This window comes from Trachemys scripta, chromosome 12 (assembly GCF_013100865.1).
Source record: "Trachemys scripta elegans isolate TJP31775 chromosome 12, CAS_Tse_1.0, whole genome shotgun sequence".
Classification (NCBI taxonomy): Eukaryota; Metazoa; Chordata; order Testudines; family Emydidae; genus Trachemys; species Trachemys scripta.
In genome coordinates, this window is record NC_048309.1 from 25,744,781 (window position 1) to 25,761,408 (window position 16,628).

Below are 16,628 nucleotides of genomic sequence, written 5' to 3' on the forward strand. Positions count from 1 at the left end.
ATCAGGATGAAGTATGATTTTCATGATAGTACCGGTCTATTGATGTTTTGGGCCACACCTTTTAATAGTGGGAACCTTAAATTGACTATAGGAGTATCTAATGATAGAAATATTGCTAGACTTTTGACAGAGAGAAAATAGTTATGCTAAGACTACTGATCATATCTTTCATGCTCTTTTAAATACAACAGAATAGCTGTTAGCCAGGGCAAATGGTAAACCTTACCCACGTAGGGCCCATTGGGATAGTGGGGAGTACCAAGCTCTAAATGGGGGCTAACGCTATAAACCTCTGCAGGCTCTGGGGCTGCCCCTGGCCGGGAGGGGGGAACCAGAGCTGCCTTCGGCCGTCGGAGCACCCTCCGTGAATCCTCCTTAGGTGTATCCCTCCTCGAAGGCAGCAGAAAAAAAAATGCAGCGTTCCTGGGGCTGTTGCTGAGTTAATTATTTAAAATAAACGATCTTGTTGCATGCACTGGGCTATCACCGTAATTGTATAGTTAAGTTTGGAGATTGCCTACCATTATAATCTCCCTTTAGCTTCAGCAAAGCTAAACTGAAATGTTGTGGGTGAGAGAGTCTTATAGTGCAGAATTTTTCCGATAAAATGAGGCTAACAAACCAGACATATGGGACATATGAGGGCTCACAAAATGAGGTTACAACACTTGAACATTTTCCTAACTCTTTTTGACACATTATGTGACTCCAAAGTGTCTGGGAACTCCAAATATGTTTGTGTCTTATTCATAGATTCCAAAGCCAGCAGGGACCATAGTGATTATCTAGTCTAGCCTTCTGTATAATACAGGCCAGATAATTTCCCCAAAATAATTCCTACAGCATATCTTTTAGAAAAACATCCAATCTTGATTTAAAAATTGCCAGCGATGGAGAATGCACCACTACCTCTCATGACTCATTAGCCTCACTATTAAAAATTTACACCTTATTTCTGGTGTGAATTTGTCCACCTTCAACTTCCAGCCATTGGATCATGTCAGAACTTTCTCTGCTAGATTGAAGAGCCCATTATCAAATATTTGTTCACCATGTAGGTACTTGCAGACTGTAATCAAGTCATCCCTTAACCTTTTCTTTGTTAAGCTAAATAAATTGATCTCCTTGGGTTTATCACTGTACATAGGGCCCTACCAAATTCACGGTCCATTTTGATCAATTTCATGGTTATAGAATTTTAAAAATAATAAATTTCATGATTTCAGATCTTTAAATCTGAAATTTCATGGTGTTGTAATTGTAGGGGTCCTGACACAAAAAGGAGTTGTGAGTGGTCGCAAGGTTATTGTAGTAGAGGGTTGCAATACTGCTACCCTTGCTTTTGTGCAGCTGCTGGTGGTGGCGCTACCTTCAGAGCTTGGCAGCTGGAGAGTGGTGGCTGCTGGCCGGGATCCCAGCTCTGAAGTCAGAGCTGCCGCCAGCAGCAGCGCAGAAGTAAGGATGTCATAGTATGGTATTGCCACCCTTACTTCTGCCCTGCTGCCTGCAGAGCTGGGCCTTCAGTCAGCAGCCACCCAGGTCTGAAGTCAGCAGTATAGTAGTAAGGGTGGCATGGTATTGTATTGCCACACTTATTTCTGCACTGCTGCTGGCAGGGTGCTGCCATCAGAGCTGGGTGCCCGGCCAACAGCTGCTGCTCTCTGGCCACCCAACTCTGAAGGCAGTGCAGAAGTAAAGGTGGCAATACTGTGACCCCCTTAAAATAACCTTGCAACCCCCCTGCAACTCCCTTTTGGAACAGGACCCCAATTTGAGAAACACTGGTCTCCCCCTGTGAAATCTGTATAGTATAGGGTAAAAGTACACAAAAGACCATATTTCATGGTCCGTGACACATTTTCATGGCCGTGAATTTGGTAGGTCCCTAACTATAAACCATGTTTTCTAAGTCTTTTTAATCGTTCTCCTGGCTCTTCTCTGAATTTTCTTCAATTTATCAACATCCTTCTTGAATTGTGGACACCAGAACTGGACACAGTATTCCAGCAGCAATTGTACCATTGCTAAATAGAGAGATAAAATAACCTCTTTATTCCTACTCAAGATTCCCCTTTTATGCATCCAAAGATCGCAATACCCTTTGGCCTGTAGCATCGCATTGGGATCTCATGGTCAGCTGATTATCCAACACAGCCCCCACATCTTTTTCAGAGTCAGTGCTTCTTGGGGTAGAGTCCTCTGTCCTGTAAGTATGGCCACATTCTTTGTTCCTAGATGTCTGTGTTTACATACACCTCTACCTCGATATAACGCTGTCCTCGGGAGCCAAAAAATCTTACCGTGTTATAGGTGAAACCGCATTATATCGAACTTGCTTTGATCCGCTGGAGTGCGCAGCCCCGTCCCCTCCCCGGAGCACTGCTTTTCCGCATTATATCAGAATTCGTGTTATATCGGGTCGCGTTATATCGGGGTAGAGGTGTATAGCCCTATTAAAACACATACTGTTTGCTTGTGCCCAGCTTACCAAGCAAACCAGATCGCTCAGTGACCTGTCCTTGTTATTATTTTCTATTCCCACAGTCTTTGTGTCATCTGCAAACTTTATCAGAGATGATTTTGTTTTCTTCCAGGTCATTGATAAAAATGTTAATAGCGTAGGACCAAGAACCGATCCCTGTGGGACCCCAGTAGAAACGCACTTGTTAGGTGATGATTCCCTGTTTACAATTGCTTTTTGAGTCCTATCAGTTAGCCAGCTTTTAACCCAGTGGTTCTCAAACTTTTGTTTGGTGACCCTTTTTACACAGCAAGTCTCTGACTGCAACCCCCCCACCCCCTTATCAATTAAAAACACATTTTTAAATAATTAACACTATTATAATTGCTGGAGGGGAAGCAGGGTCTGTGGGTAGAGGCTGAAAGCTTGTGACCCCCCACGTAATAACCTCGTGACCCCTCAGGGGTCACGACCCCCAGTTTGAGAACCCCCTTTAATCCATTTAATGTGTGCGGTGTTAATTTTTTGTTGTTCTAGTTTGTTAATCAAAATGTCATGTGGTACCAAGTCAAACGCCTTACAGAAGTCTAAGTATATTACATCAACACTATTACCTTTATCAACCAAACTTGTAATCTCATCAAGAAAAGATACAAAGTTAGTTTGACAGAATCTGTTTTCCAAAACTCATGTTGACTGGCATTAATTATGTTACTTTCTTTAGTTCTTCATTAATTGACTACATCAGTGTGACAGTTCTTGGGGTACCCAGGATTGTGAGTCACCTCATTACTCCTGCCTCCAGCAAGAGGGAGTCCTACTTGTGCTTAGCTGGATATCAGCTCCCTGACACCATCAGCCTGTCAGCCACACAAGCATAGGTGTAGTTTGACTGCTATATTTGGGGGGGCAATGCGTGTATGTGCATGCTTGTGCTGAAGCCAGTTCCCCTGGTTCACTGACTCTCCCCCCCTCACCATTCCGGAGTGGTACCTGGGCTGCTGGTGCTGGGGAGAGATGGGCCAGCTTAACGGGGGATCCCCAGCTGCTGCTGCTGCTCTGATGACCTGAACGTGGGAGCTGCGGTCACTCCGGCACCAGCTGCTGAAACAATGCTGCCACTCTCATGCATCCCAGTGCTGCTGTAGCTGCCTTCCTGCCCCATCCCCTCCCCATTGCTCTCCCCACTGTCCCCTGCCCTTATCCCCCTCGCCCCAGTGCCCCATCCCCCTTCCTTTCCAACTGCCTCTTTTCCCCCTTCCCCCATTATCCTGCATTATCTTGCCTGGGATCGATGTCAGAATGACTGGCCTATAATTACCCGTGTCATCTTGTTTGCCATTTTTAAATATTCTGTAGATATTTAAATATTCTTTCTTCCAGTCTTCTGGAACTTCCCCAGTGTTCCAAGATTTATTGAAAATGAGCTTTAACAGTCTAGTTAACTCTTCAGCCAGCTCTTGTAAAACTCTTGGATGCAAGTTATCTGGACCAGCTGATTTAAAAATGTCTGACTTTAGTAGCAGCTGTTGAACATCCTCCTGAGATACTAGTGGAATGGAAAGTGTGTTATATGATATGACTACATCATCTGTTTTTCCCCGAATACAGAACAGAATTTTTATTGGACATTTCTACTTCTTCCGCATTATTATTATTGATAATTCTATCATTTTCATCTAGTAATGGACCAATACCATTGTTAGGTTTCTTTTTGTTCCTAATATACTTAAAAACAAAAACAAAAAAAACCCTTCTTACTGTTCTTCACTCTGCTGGCCATAGAGTTCTCCTTGTGTCCCTTATGATTTGTCTACAGTTCCTAAATTCTGATTTATAATCATTACTATCGACTTCCCCTTTCTTTCATTTGTTATATATTTTAAAAATTTATAGGTGCCTTCACTTCCTCTTTAAACCAGATCTTTTTTTAACCAGTACAGCTTGCTTCCTTGATTGTGGCTCTTTGGGCATCTAGTAAAGTGTTCTTAAACAATTACAAATTATCAGTCACACGTTTCTGATATAAATTTTTCCTCCCAGATGATTTCTCATAATTGTTTTCAGCTTTGTAATATTGGCCCTGTTAATGCACCAACTATATATACTACTAGTCTGGACTTCATTCGGTTTGCACATTATAAATGTGATCAAGTCATGATCACCTGTACATAAGCAACCATTAATTTTTAATTCTGTGATCAGTTCCCCCTCATTAGTTAAGGCCAAGTCTAATATAAAATTTCCCCTGTGTTGGATGCCATACTTTAAGTTAGGAAATGGTCATCTGTAATATTAGAAATTCTAAGGATGTTGGAGTACTGGCAGCATGAGACCTCCAACATATGTCACTCAAATTGAAGTTGCCCATGATCACACACCTTTTTCCCCCTAACATTATAGATAGGTGCAAAGAAGCCGGTCACCCTGTTCTCTTGTGTGATTTGGTGGTCTGTTACAGACACCAATACCCCATCCTGTGCCTTATCTTCTAGGACAGTGATCTAAAAGCATTCAACATAACTTTCTTCTGAGTTATCAGTGACTCAGAAACAGGTAATGGCTTTTTTGGCAGTGTCTGTCACTTTATGAATCCCTCTGAAGTTTTCTGCAAGTCAGTTTTTATGGAGTTAAGGAATCCTCCCAAGCTGAATGTGGACTTCCAGAACTGCGCATAAGTATCACGCACATTAGGAGAGCCCTGCCTCATGAAAAGTACTAAAGGTCATACACAATTCAGGAAAGGTTGTCTCTGGCTGTTTCGGATTTCCTAATCCCTGTAAAAGCAGCAAGGGCAGTGGCTGTAATGGCACCTTTAAATGTCACACAGTCTTGTGCATTAATCACAGGTATGGGAGTCAAACCTCCAGTTCCATTTCCACCTCTGCCAGTGATTGGACATCATACTTACAGGCATTTACAAATGTTATTTGGGTAGGCCTCACAACACCCCTCTGAAGTAGATAATTATCATTATCTTTATTTTACTAATAACATATGGGAAAACAGAGGCTAAGGGACCTACATGTGGAATGCTAATCTAATGGATTAGTCTAAAGTGCAATGTTTCTCAATCTTTTTGTGCTGGTAACCCGCTTTGGACTTAAAAAAAAAAAAACAATCGTGACTCCTCTAGAAAAAATTGCGACAGCCTACCTTAAGCTCAGGGCTTCAGCCCCCAGGACTGGCTCTAGGCACCAGCAAACCAAGCACGTGCTTGGGGCAGCACAATTCCAGGGCTGCGTTCTGGGTAGAGTTTTTTTTGTTGCTTAGGCAGTTGTGCTCTCGGAGGGGTTTTGTTTTTTTGTTTTTTTGCTTCGGCATTTGCCCTCTTGAAGGTGTTTTTTATTTTGCTTGGAGCGGCAAAAAACCTAGAGCTGACCCTGTCAGCTCCTCACGTCTTGAGGCACAGAGCTTCAGCCCCACCGTGGCTTGCAGGCTCAGGGCTTCAGTCCCCCCATGAAACATGTACATTGGCTTTGCAGGGCCCCCTGTGGTGTAGGGCCCCAGGCAATTTCCCTGCTTCCTACCCTTTAGTGCTGGCCCTGCTTGCAACCCCCTAAATCCCTCCAGTGACCGCACTGGGGGTTGCAACCCACACATTAAAAAACACTGATCTAGTGGGTTAGATATGAGATCTGGAGAGCTGGGGTCGAAGCCTGGTGTTGACACTTGTTTTATGTCTTAGGCAAGTCATTTAGCTTTTCTGTGCCTCTGTATTCCCATATGTAAAATGGGGATACTTATTTGCCTACCTGGTTACCTGCTCTCTGCCCTTCCATGCTTGCCAATGTTCTGTGCCTTTTTGTCTTTGTAACTTGACTGTTGAATTCCTTGGCTTTCAGACATCAGCTGTTAAAACTACAAACTTGTATAAGTTTTCTCTCTTAAAATGAGGATTTCCTCTTAGAAGTGACTATGTAAAAATAGAACCTCTGTACTCTACAGATCTCCTCTGTGTTTTTTCAGACTCAGGACTGCTGACTAAAATACATTTTTATTCTTGTTAGTCCTGCAGAGAGGTCACATGAAGAGGGCATGAAGTGAATTCTGTTCCTTCTTGTGTGTTATCAACAGAGAGTTGTTTAATTGGTTCCACTTAGTTAGCTTGTGAACCCACAGAAGACAATAGGGTTGCATAGATGTCACTGAGGGCTTCATTTGGCCTGTTGAAATTTACTGGTGAGTCAAGGTGGGTGCGGTAATATCTTTTATTGGACCAACTTCTGTTGGTGAGACAGACAAGCTTTCGAACTATACAGATCTCTTCCTCAGGTCTGGGAAAGGTAACTCAGAGTGCCACAGCTAAATACAAGGTTGAACAGATAGTTTAGCATGAGTAGTTAGCCCATATTCTAAAGGTGAAATGGCTTGTTAACTCCCCTGTAGTCCTAGGACAAAAAGGGGGGTTAGTGGGTTACAGATTGTTGTAATAAGCCATAAATCCAGCATCTTTATTAAAGTCAGGATTTTTAGTGTCTAGCAGCAGGGTTCCCATTTTGAAAGTGTTGTGCAGGTTTCCTTTGAGGATGAGGACTGATAGGTCAGACATAGAGTGATCACTTTCTGAAAAGTGTTCACCCATAGGGGATACAGGGTTTTTTTAAATTTTTTTAATTTTTCTGTGAGCTCATTCAAGAGCATAGTGATTATCTGGTTTCACCCACATAGTCGTTGTTGGGGCATTTAGTGCACTGGATGAGGTACACAGTAGCATGTGTAGGATCCATGGATCTTGAAAAGAGTGTTGTGGGGGATATTGATCATGGTAGCAGTGGAGAGATGTCTGCAGGTTTTGCATCTGTTCTGCTAACGTCTGGTCATGGTCTTAATAAAGACACTGGATTTATGGCTTATGACAACAATCTGTAACCCACTGATCCCCCTTTTTATCCAATGACTACAGGGGTGTTAACGGGGCACTTCATCTTGAATGGTCCTTTAGAAATACATTCTGAACTATCTGTTTAACCTCATATTTAGCTGTGGCACCTTTCCCAGACCTGAGGAAGAGCTCTGAGTAGCTCAAAAGCTTGTCTATCTCGCGAACAGAAATTGGTCCAATAAAAGGTATTACCTCAACCACCTTCTCTCTAATATCCTGTGGCCAACACGGCTGCAAAAACACTGCATACAACAGTGAAACTTATTAGTGTCTGTGTATGAGAAGAAAATAACTTAGCTTAATTCCCAGAGCACAAGATGAGTTTGCAAGGCTGGTAGAAATGAGTAAACAGTTTTAAATGTAAACACCTGCTAATGTGGTGTGAGAGAAAATAAATGTGAAGCCCCACAGTACCATTGTAGAATAACTTTTTATGGCAGAACTGCACTTTGTTATTAATTCTTTTAAAGCATTAAACCCACCTTAATAAAGCCTGTTTTGGTCTGGGAATAAATCATTTAGAAAGATTAGTGAAGCAACTCTTCTTAGTTGTACAAAATAGTTGACAACAGTCCCTTCTTAAAAGTTCACAATTCTCTCTTGTGTTCATTTGTGACTTCAGTTCTGTATTTCCTTATTATAGCAGTTTCTTATATAACCTAAGACTTTCCCTAGACTTCAGTAATGGTGATATCTGCTGACCATTTAAAATATACCCAATTTCTCGGTCATTTGAATGTTTCAAATAACTCTCTTCCCTTATCCCTAGCATTTCATATCTTCAGTGCTAAGGATCTGGAACTGGTATGCTTGTCTAATGAATTGCATTAAAAAAAGATTCTTGCACTTCACCAGAAATATTTTGTCTCACTTTATTAGTAATGAGGCAAAAGAGAGTTGTGAAAAATCTAAAACTCCAAGTAGAAGAAATTCAAGAACAGAGGAATCTGCTGCTTCACAGGAAACAGTAGAGAATGGACAGCGCAAGAGGTCCTCCAGGCCATCATCTGCCTCTAGCACCGCAAAAGGTAAAATGCACAGCCATCCTTACTGTGGAATGGGCAGGAAGTGAAGTAGTTTCCAAAATAATAATGTCATTTGAATAAGTGCACCATGCCTATGGTGTTCAGTGTATGCTCTTAACCCTAGAGTTAGTACTGATGAGTTAGAGACAGGCTGGAGTTTCGAAGTTTACATAGTTCAGTACCTGCAGTAAATCTCTTGTATGCAAATTTTTTACTGTAGTTTGTTTTCTGCAGTACTCATTAACATAGCATTCAAAAAAATCATAGTACTCTTAACATATAGTACTCTTGGCAGTAATGGGCAGACATTGAAAGAAGTGTACTCAGGCAAGACAGTGACATTTTTCCTACAGTCTGAAAGAAGTGAGACAAAAGCTTATGTCTTCTAGTGTGTGATCTGCTTTCGCAAATCCAAATGGTCTTGTTATGCTGCTCAGGTATGCTTAGAATGCTGCCTCGATGACAGTCCAAGAGTTTTGTGTGCTGGTACACAGATCCTCAGCTGTTCTGTCTAAGAACATGTGAAATCCTAAAGTTACAGATATTAACCCATGGCATCAGCAGTTGCAGGAGTGTCTTATTTCTTTAAGGGCTATGGTCAGGAACAAAGTATGCAGCATTTGTGTGGCACATATACGTTCATTGGTAGAATGCCTGGTTCATGATGACAGTGACTGGGACGTGGGTGGTCAGGCCTAGTGGGTGGCGCCAGAGTCAGTCCTAGTGGTTGGAGTCACAGGTCAGAGCAGAAGTCAGAGACCAGATGCCAGAGCTGAGGGTTGGAGCTGGGTTACCTGGAGTGAGGCAAGGCTGGGTCAAAGGCAGGAGCAGGGCTGGGCACAAGCAGGTACAAGAGCTATCGCAGCTATGCGTGAGTAGCTGCTGAACTGCTTCTCATTTTTTCCCGTTGATTTAAGAACACCACATCCTCAAATGACAGTAGCTATGGGTAGGTCTACTCTTACTACAGCAACCGAAGAGGTTTTTCCATTGCTGTAATAAATCCACCCCTTTGAGAGGTCATATGCAGAGCGATGGAAGAATTCTTCTGTCAGCCAAGCAGTGTCTATAGTGAGGGTCAGGCTGACCTAATTACATTGCACAGGGATTTTCGCAGTCCTGAGTGAGCTAGCTAGGTTGACCTGTTTAGGTGTGGACCAGGCCATACGTTGACATAGACATTCTTCCTTCAACATAGCAGCCTCTACACTGGGACTTAGGTCAGCATAGCTACATCAGTCAGGGTATGGCTTTTTCACACCCTTGACTAGCATACCTACGTCCACCTAACTTGTAAGTGAAGACTGAGCTGATGGGGTCAGTCTCATGTCAGTAAAGTTCTGGTAGGTGAGACTCGTGTAATGATGTAAAGAGAATGTCAAGAGGAATTTTCTGCCAATATTTTAAAGATAACATATAGAACATTAAGAAATAACACAGATTTATAATGAAATGAAATTGATCAAATTAAATTCAGCAACCTTTTCCCACACTGGAAACATTACAAATGTTTACATTTTTACCTTCAAAGTGTTCCAGAGAGCACTTCCAGCTAAATATAGTACTGAATCAAAATATAGTATCAAAAATTGCATTGAGGTATCTATGTATTCTGTGGTCCCATGGCCATGAAATTCACTTCCTGTAACATAATTGTGCTCCAGAATCTCATCTTTCATTTTAAAAATTAATGATCTTTGATTTTAAAGAAGTTTGAAAATGTGAACAGAATGTGGAGTGATACAGTGATATCTTCATGAGTTTGGGGCAGCCTGAAACCATAGCTTTGGGAGGTGTAACCTGCCCCATTCACTGTAGTAGATTAATTCTGAAACCTAAACATGACAGACAGACTATGGCATTTTAAAAACGAAAAATGTGGGAACAGCATAAAATAAATGGTATTTAGTATCGGAATAAAAACACATTTGTTCCACTATTTGTTTTTCTATTAATGAAATAAAAACCTCCCTTTTTTTTTTTTTTTTAACCATGTATCTGAAGCTGCCACAGAATCTAGGTCCAGCTTACCAAATTGTACACAGGGCCTTGATTTCCTTTCCCCCCATTTAGGTGATTGGGCAAGCTCAGGACCAAAGACAAAAATGAAAACAAAAACCCAAGAATGTTTCAGGGGAAACACACTATGCCTGTCATAGCTAGCTAGGGAACTGATGGAACCTGAAGAAGTTTGTCATTGGCGCATACTCCTGACTGTTCTACCTTTTAATAGCGAATGAGAACTTTTTTTTTTTTAAGTGTATTTATTATTTTAAATGCATTCAGGAATGTGTTAGGTGCCTTTCATTACGAATAAAAGCACAATCCGTGCACTAAGAAACATACAAACTGACTTCAGAAACTGCGCAGTGAGGGATAGGAGAGGTGATGCAAGTTCTCTAAACAAAATCTAGTGCATAGTAAGATGGAGTAAAAGACATTGTTGGAAGAGAAATACTTGGCTAGTTCTTGTAGGCATTTTGGAAGAAGTGGCTCTACACAGGAAGGATTTAAATGAAGAGAGGGTTGTAGCTTTGCAGACCTGCTCATGTGTGCAGTGCCCTTGCTGAAAGGCAGCAAGGTAGAAGCAGCCCAAGGACAGTTGTAGAAGTGGGCAAACTGAGTCAGTTTTACGTGATCATTACATATGTGGCGCACACTAGTTTGTAGTTTTGGGTAGTAACCAGTGTTAGAATTCCAGTAATGTTCAGAAGACATTAGACTATTGGCTCCAAAAGTGAGTGATTGAAACAGTACTCCATATACTGGTGGAAGCTTGCCATTTATTCTCCCAAACACCAGAAACCCTATTTAATACAAACAGAAAACAAACCCTACAACTAGTGTTGCTTGTGGCCAAAGGATATGAATGCTGCATGACTGCTTGGAGTTAAACTCAACTGACAGGTACAGATTTCTAGGAGCAAAAAACTCCAGTTGGTATAAGTCGTGCCTGTTAGTGCAGTTCACTTTTGAGTAGTGGCACTGAATAGATACTCTTGAGAACCACTGGAACATGCCTGGCTGCAGCCTTTATCATTGTCGCTTTTGATTAATCAAATTTTGTAACTTTTTATTCATGATGACTTTACTACAGTAACATTTAATGGGCACAGGGAGGTACCATTGTGTTTTATAGATTCAGAGATTTTAAGGCCACAAGGGACCAGCATGATCATCTAGTCTGACCACCTGCACATCGCAGGCCACAAAACCTCGCCCACCCACTCTGGCAATATACCCTCTGGCTGAGTTACTGTAGTCCTCAAATCTTGATTTAAAGGCTTCAAGTTATTGAGACTCCACCATTTACTCTAGTTCAAACCAGCCAGTGACCTGTGACCCGTGTCCCACCCTGCAGAGGAAGGGAAATCCCTCTGGGGTTTCTACCAATCTGAACCGGGGGAAATTCCCCCCCAACCCCAGATATGGCAATCAGTTGGACCCTGAGCATTTCAGCAAGATCCAAAAGCTAGACATGTGGGAAACAATTCTCTGGCTGTTGGATTTTGCTGAAATGCTCAGGGTCCAACTGACTGCCGTATCTGGGGTCGGGAAGGAATGAGTGGGTGAGGTTCTGTTGGGGACTCAGAGCCCTCCCTATCTAGAGTCCCATCTCTAGCCATTGGATATATTTTCTGATAACAGTCTGGACCATATGCCATTGTAGGCAACATCATCATACCATCCCCTCCATAAATGTGTCAAACTCAGTCTTGAAACAAATTAGATTTTTTGCCCCCACTACTCCCCTGGGAAGGGTGTTTTAGAACTTCACCCCTCTGATGGTTAGAAACCTTTGTCTAATTGCAAGCCTAAACTTGTTGATGGACAGTTTATAACCATTTGTTCTTGTGCCAACATTGGCCCTTAACTTAAATAACTCCTCTCCCTCCCTGATATTTATTTCTCTGATGTATTTATAGGGAGCAAACTTATCTCCCCTCAGCCTTTGTTTTGTTAGGCTAAACAGGCCAAGTCTCCTCTTGTGAGGCAGGTTCTCCATTTCTGTGATCATCCTGGTAGCTCTTCTCTGCACCTGTTCCAGTTTGAATTCATCTTTCTTAAACATGAGAGACCAGAATTGCACACAGGATTTGGTTTTTTGCTTTGTTGCCTTGCAACACTGTTTTTCCCCACTGGTTTTAAAATGCAGACTGTTACCGAAGGATAGTCTTTAGAAGACATTGTAAAGAGCCAAAGAATCATCACAAACTTTTACAGTGTTGTATTTAGTTAAAATTGTAAGGATGTAGGTTTCCTCAGTCCTTGCTCAATATTTTTCTTACTGCTTTAAAATGGAAATTGTGAGTGCACTTGAAATGTCCTCTACTTTCGCTCTAGCTTCTGTAAGTTCTTCCGTTTCCACGGCTGAAGTGCTACAGTATTTTGTAACTTGTGATGCAAGTTATTAGTGAAGCATAGTGGATTCTCCCTACAGCAGCCATACATTAAGCAAAAGCAAGAGTTTCATACACAGTTGTGTAACATCAGGACTCAAGCCCTCTCTGTAGTGGGACCAATAGAGTCTGCACTTAAAAGGCACATTCCAAAAAACATTCATTTTTTTCCTATTACACCCATCTCTGGAGTGCCTAAGCACTGCACATGTAACTGTGTAGTTCAAGTTCTTCAAGCCATGTGTAATGTTTCCTGGGTTTCTTTTTGTGGCAGTGCTTTGCAAGATGGCAGAATCGTAACTAGAGCTAATACAGTAATAATACTTACACAGCATCTTTCAGCCAAGGATCTTAGAGCTTTGCAAATTTTAAGCCTCCGGACATCCCTGTGAGTGGGGAAGCTGTTTGCACATATCCTTGCAAGAGAAGCTACTGAGAGTTTATTATCATTATTTAGTTGGGATTGTCCTATCTGCCTAAAGGCCTCAGTCAGGATCAGGGACCCATTGGGTTAGGAGCCGTAAAAACTCAAGATGAGAAACCATCCTTGCCCTGGGGAGCTCACAGTCTGAATTCTCCTCCCCCACAGTGTTTTTTTTTAACATGTAAAAAAAAAAAAAAAAAGCAATGTGTGTGCCTCTCTTGAAAGGCTTACTAGCTTAGCATCCACAGGTTTTTCCTTTTAATTTCAGAGACGAATGCCAGTGCAATGCAGTCTAAAAGAAGAAAATCCAAGTAAAGTACTGCACGGAAACACAAGACTTGTAAATGAGTGTGAATTTACCAATAGCAATTTTGAGTTGTGATTTTTCTTTTTTTGAAAAAAGAATAAAATGATGTACAGTAAAGTCATCTGAATATTATACTGTTCCCAGTAAGTGCAAGTTTTTTTCTAAAAACAAATAAATGGATATAAAATTGGGTTATTGTTAAATCCTCTGGTATTCTAAGATGAAGTCCAGAGTTAGTGCATTAGGCTAATGTGTTTGTAAGAAATGCGAGGGAGGGAAAGGCAGTTGTAAACTTATTTCTAAGTTTCCATTTTTCATAAAAAAAAAAAAATTAGATTACAGGGTTGCCATTTTTAGGTAATAAAATGATGTATTGTGCTGTTGTTTTAAGTACTGTATGTGAATAGCAGTAAGAGGGTTACAGGCAAACCCAGTCTTGTTTGGAAATGTAAATAATTTTATTATAAAGTAGATCGGATGTATTTGTTGTAGAAACAGACCAGTGAAATACAAATAAATTGAAGGGTTTGTATAATGTGGAATCCCTAATGCTCTAAATAAATGTTATTGTCCTATAATTTGGGTTGTATTATTATTAGCAGCAGCATACTACTGTACAGGGAGATTGAATGGATTACTTGAAGCTCTAGGCCTACAAGCTCCTTATTTGGAGCTTTAAAGAGGAATTTGTTTAACCACAAATGAATTAACTAGTGCAGCTGTTGTTGCAAAGCAAGAAAATATTCAAAGCCTACTACCCCAGTCTTCAGGATGCATTCATTTAATATGGACCGAGGCGCCCCAAAAGATAGCTTTCTCCATGTGGAAGTGTTCACCAAGCGGAAGATACTGCACAGAAGAATGCAGTCTGGAGACTTTCTGAAATCTGGTACCTGGAAGTTTTATCTGGATAAGTATTCTGCGCTCAGTAGTGACTTGTTCACGTGTACTACACAAGAAAGTAGGTCAGCCTTCCTGTGCTGGGAAGCTTTCATGGTAAGAAATTGAGGCCTTGTCTATACTACCGTGGTAAGTCGATCTAAGTTATGCTACTCCAGTTATGTGAATAACGTAACTGAAGTCGATGTAGCTTAGGTCGACTTACCGCGCTGTGTCGCCGGGAGATGCTGTCCCGCTGACTTCCCTTACTCAGGGAGCTGGAGTACCTACCAGAGTTGTCTGGAGAGCACTCTGTGCTCGATTTAGGGGGTCTACGCTAGACCTGCTATATTGACACCACTGCATCGATTGCAACAGTGTCAGTCTAGATAAGTATGGACATGGCCTCAGACACAAGTCTTCCTAGGTTGCATGTTACCTTGCACACAGGTGATTTTGACAAGTATTGCACCTTGTAAAAAAATGGCCTGTGGAACATAAAGTGGCAAATAAGCTGTCTTGTGCCAAAAATGCCAAATGTTGATTGGTCAGGGGCTGTCCCAGAAAGCTGAACTTTTTGCATATAAAACTTCAGAGGGAAAAATTCTGCCCTGGGCTACTGCAAAGGGCAGTAGATGTTACCTGTGTTCTGAAACTGTTAACTTCCCCCAGAGAGCCACATTCAGTCATGCTCTTTTGATACCTTGGTTTACTGTATAAAATCAGCTTTTCCCCAAAAATATCTACCCACTCCTGATGCAGGGATATTGAAGAGCCACCGGAAGGCAGTATGGCTCAGAGATTTTTGCCAAAACCCTGAAAAGGGGCAATTATTCTACCTTTTCACTTCCGAACTCCACACTTCTGCTTCTTTGAAATCCTACCATCTTCAACAAGTTAAGATGTAAAACTAAACTATTTTAATATTTCTGTGTTTTCCTACTTGTAAGATCACACTGCACCAGATTTTGTTCTTATTGAAGTTGATGGCAAAACTCCCAGTGACTTTAATGGGATCAGGATCAGACCCAGGAAGAGGTCCACATGTCACTTTCCCTAAAACCTTTGTGTAAGTGGGAACCCTGGGCTGATTTATAGGTTCATTAAGTCTTGCCTTACATTTTATTTGTTATGCTGGTGAAAACTCTTGGGGTGATATTTGTGGAAACTGAGCTCTGCTTTTTCCACAGAACAGGTGTAAGTTGTATAATGGCAGTGCAGTCTTCTCCACACAACCCTACCAATGGGCCTGAAACTTGAGGGACCAGACCAATAAGGAAGGGGTAATCTGGTCTCTTACCATGCCATTCTTGGCCTTGCTGCTGAGATTGACAGCAAGGGGGGCAGTTATGGTGAAATTTTTTATGAATGGAAGCTGGAGCAAAACCACAAGACTTAGAGGCCACTAAACCACCCTCAGATGGGAACCATTTTAGACACTTGACCTTGAGGTGAAAAGTGCTGTATCTCATAACCAGTCCACTAAGTCATTCAGTACCCCTAAATTTGCTTTTCCTGTGAGAATGGCTGTGACTTAGTCCCCTTTTTTGTTCTAGATATCTAATATAAAATGTATCTCCTTGTTACTGGAGCACCTCTCACCACTGTTTGGAAATCCTAGACTCTGTGACAGTGTGTAACTCAACCAGCACCTGTGGTTAGGATTTCTACATATAAAATGTTGCAGAATACGTCTTTGGACTGGAGGGTTCTGTTCTGACTCTAGGGAGGTTAGCTGTCAACATGTTGCAAATGTTTAAACCACATTCTACGTGAAGTAGACTCCCTCTTTCTTCTCTGCACCCTTCTGGGCTGTGGTGGATAGTGCAAATGCTCCAACCCTTCGCATTATTTATCCCTCCGTGTGCTCTGTAGTCGAGGGAAGCTGATGAACCTCTGCTGGTATAGCTAGTTTGGGATTTACATAGGCTGGAAATTGTTTGATCAAAGAGGGGGCAGCCTTGTGGAGATGATCAGTGTACGGTTGCCACCTGGCTTGTGGGAGAGGAAAAAACATCTAGTCTGAGTTTCCTACCAACCCTTCGGGCTCGTTTATGTAGGGAAATTTTACCAGTATTACTAGACCCATATAATTTTATTGCTATAGTCAGTCTGCTAGCTAGTGTCCAGTTCATTCCTTTCCACCCTGTCACTGAGGTTTGTCTGCTTTGCATCCTTTCATCTCTATGCCATTTTCTTTGCCTTCTCCCTTCCATATTCAGTCTAACCAGCTTTGTTTCTGAGTCC

The 16,628-nt window shown here is 41.7% G+C and overlaps 1 protein-coding gene across 3 annotated transcripts in view; it reads left to right on the plus strand.

Moving 5' to 3' along the window:
• The window catches only part of NCOA6 (nuclear receptor coactivator 6), a 65,467-nt gene extending 51,387 nt beyond the window's left edge, over positions 1-14,080 (plus strand). For 2 of the 3 annotated variants that reach the window (XM_034787091.1, XM_034787094.1), the window contains exons 15-16: positions 8,226-8,374; positions 13,464-14,080. In XM_034787091.1, coding sequence (XP_034642982.1) covers positions 8,226-8,374; positions 13,464-13,510 — 196 coding nt within the window. In that variant the 3' untranslated portion in view covers positions 13,511-14,080. Of the gene's footprint in view, positions 1-8,225; positions 8,375-13,443 lie in introns of all 3 variants that reach the window. The other variant, XM_034787092.1, reaches the window with a different exon arrangement.
• Positions 14,081-16,628: the final 2,548 nt, after the last annotated feature.